At 44.5% G+C, this 1,457-nt stretch overlaps 1 protein-coding gene across 1 annotated transcript in view; it reads right to left on the bottom strand.

The window, feature by feature from the left end:
* il17ra (interleukin 17 receptor A) overlaps positions 1–520 on the bottom strand; it is a 12,789-nt gene extending 12,269 nt beyond the window's left edge. Inside the window, exon 1 of the mRNA XM_015399845.1 lies at positions 321–520. Within this exon, the coding sequence (XP_015255331.1) occupies positions 321–416 (96 nt within the window). The 5' untranslated portion in view covers positions 417–520. The remainder of the gene's footprint in view (positions 1–320) is intronic.
* Between the last annotated feature and the right edge of the window lie 937 nt (positions 521–1,457).

Here is a 1,457-nt window from a genome sequence, read left to right as displayed (position 1 = left end):
GTCTTCTCAGTTCAGAGGGCCCCCTGCCTGTCTTTGCCTAGGGCCCCAAATTTCCTAAATCCTCCCCTGACCAGGGCCTGTCCTCTAGGGGCGCTGGCCCCTGTTGGCCCCTGGCTAGAACCGCCTATGTCAGCAGCAGCTTCCAGGTTCTAGACGCAGAAAAAGTCTAAAAACTTGATTAATGGAGAAAGAGGAGCCGCGGGTTTAAATTCTAACAGTTTGATTAAACCTGACTTTTTATTCTAAAAAATAAATAGTTTGATAAAAGGAAAGAGCTGAGATAAGTGGGAACAGCTCAGGGCCCCTCGTGTGGCTCTTACCTGTCGGGAGCAGGTGAGGGCCCCCTCAGACAGAATGCCCACAGCGGCGCAGCCCGCGGCCCCCAGCAGGAGCAGCAGCGCAGGGAAGGAGCTCATGATGAGCGCTCAGCCGGAGCCATTCGGTCACACCAGCAGCTAAACACGCAGAAAACAAGGTTCCTACAGTCTGACGCAGGTGTTCACTTCCTGCTGCGCTGCGGGGAAATTCCCCGCGCGCTCTACCGGAACGTCTTCCTCATGCTGCGTTCAATAACCTCGGAAATTAGTCTTACCGATTCAATTAACCTTACTGTTTATTCTTTTGTCATTTAGATAATCTAAAAATGAAGCTTGTTTGAGATTTAATTATCTGCGCATGAATCTTTTAGCATCAGGCAGCAAATGTTTCCAAGTTCAAAGTCCAAAGTTTTATTTTTCCACTTCTCTTTTCGTCACTATTACTGAACAAAACCAGCTGGGTCCATGGTGACAGTGAACGCCTCACAGAGACTTCAGTTATGGAATTTGATCCTGTTATTTTTTTTCTATCCACCTGTGAATAAATTATGAACCACTCAGCTGCTTCCTTGTTCAGGATTCTCTGTAAATAGCATTACCTTAGTCTATTTAAAGTGTGACCTCAGCATGCCTGTTCTGCTTCTTTACTTTCAATATCAAAGCTGTAACTCACTGCTTACAGCTCAGCGTTTAACGCAGCAGTGAAACACAAAAGTCTGCATTTAACTGTGCTGATTGCAGTACTTCAGTCTCACTGGTGGAAAGTAACAATGTACATTATTATTACTGTACTTTATTACTGTAATTAAGTAGTTTGTTTGTTTTTTAAATATCTTTCCTGTAATTAAGTACTTTTTTGAGCACTTCTAACTTTCCTCCTCTTCCAGGAAGCTGTTAGTTCCTTGTTCCTTTTGGTTCAGCTCAGCTTTTTAATCCTCTGCTGCTGTTTTTCATCCATCATGGCGGATAGCAGCCATTAGGACTGAATCTGGACACCACTGATCTATAGATCTAATGACGTTCCACAGATGAGAGAAACTCAAAGCAGATATTATTAGTAGTTTAGAACTTTATTAAGGAGTTAGTTGTTGCCATGAGGCAAGGGGTGGAGCTAGTTGGGGGACCAGGGGTGGCCATGGC

This window comes from Cyprinodon variegatus, unplaced genomic scaffold (genome assembly GCF_000732505.1).
Source record: "Cyprinodon variegatus isolate N-32 unplaced genomic scaffold, C_variegatus-1.0 Scaffold1052, whole genome shotgun sequence".
NCBI classification, from domain to species: Eukaryota; Metazoa; Chordata; class Actinopteri; order Cyprinodontiformes; family Cyprinodontidae; genus Cyprinodon; species Cyprinodon variegatus.
The sequence above is the reverse complement of the archived record's forward strand: the minus strand, read 5'-3'. Positions and strand labels throughout refer to the sequence as shown.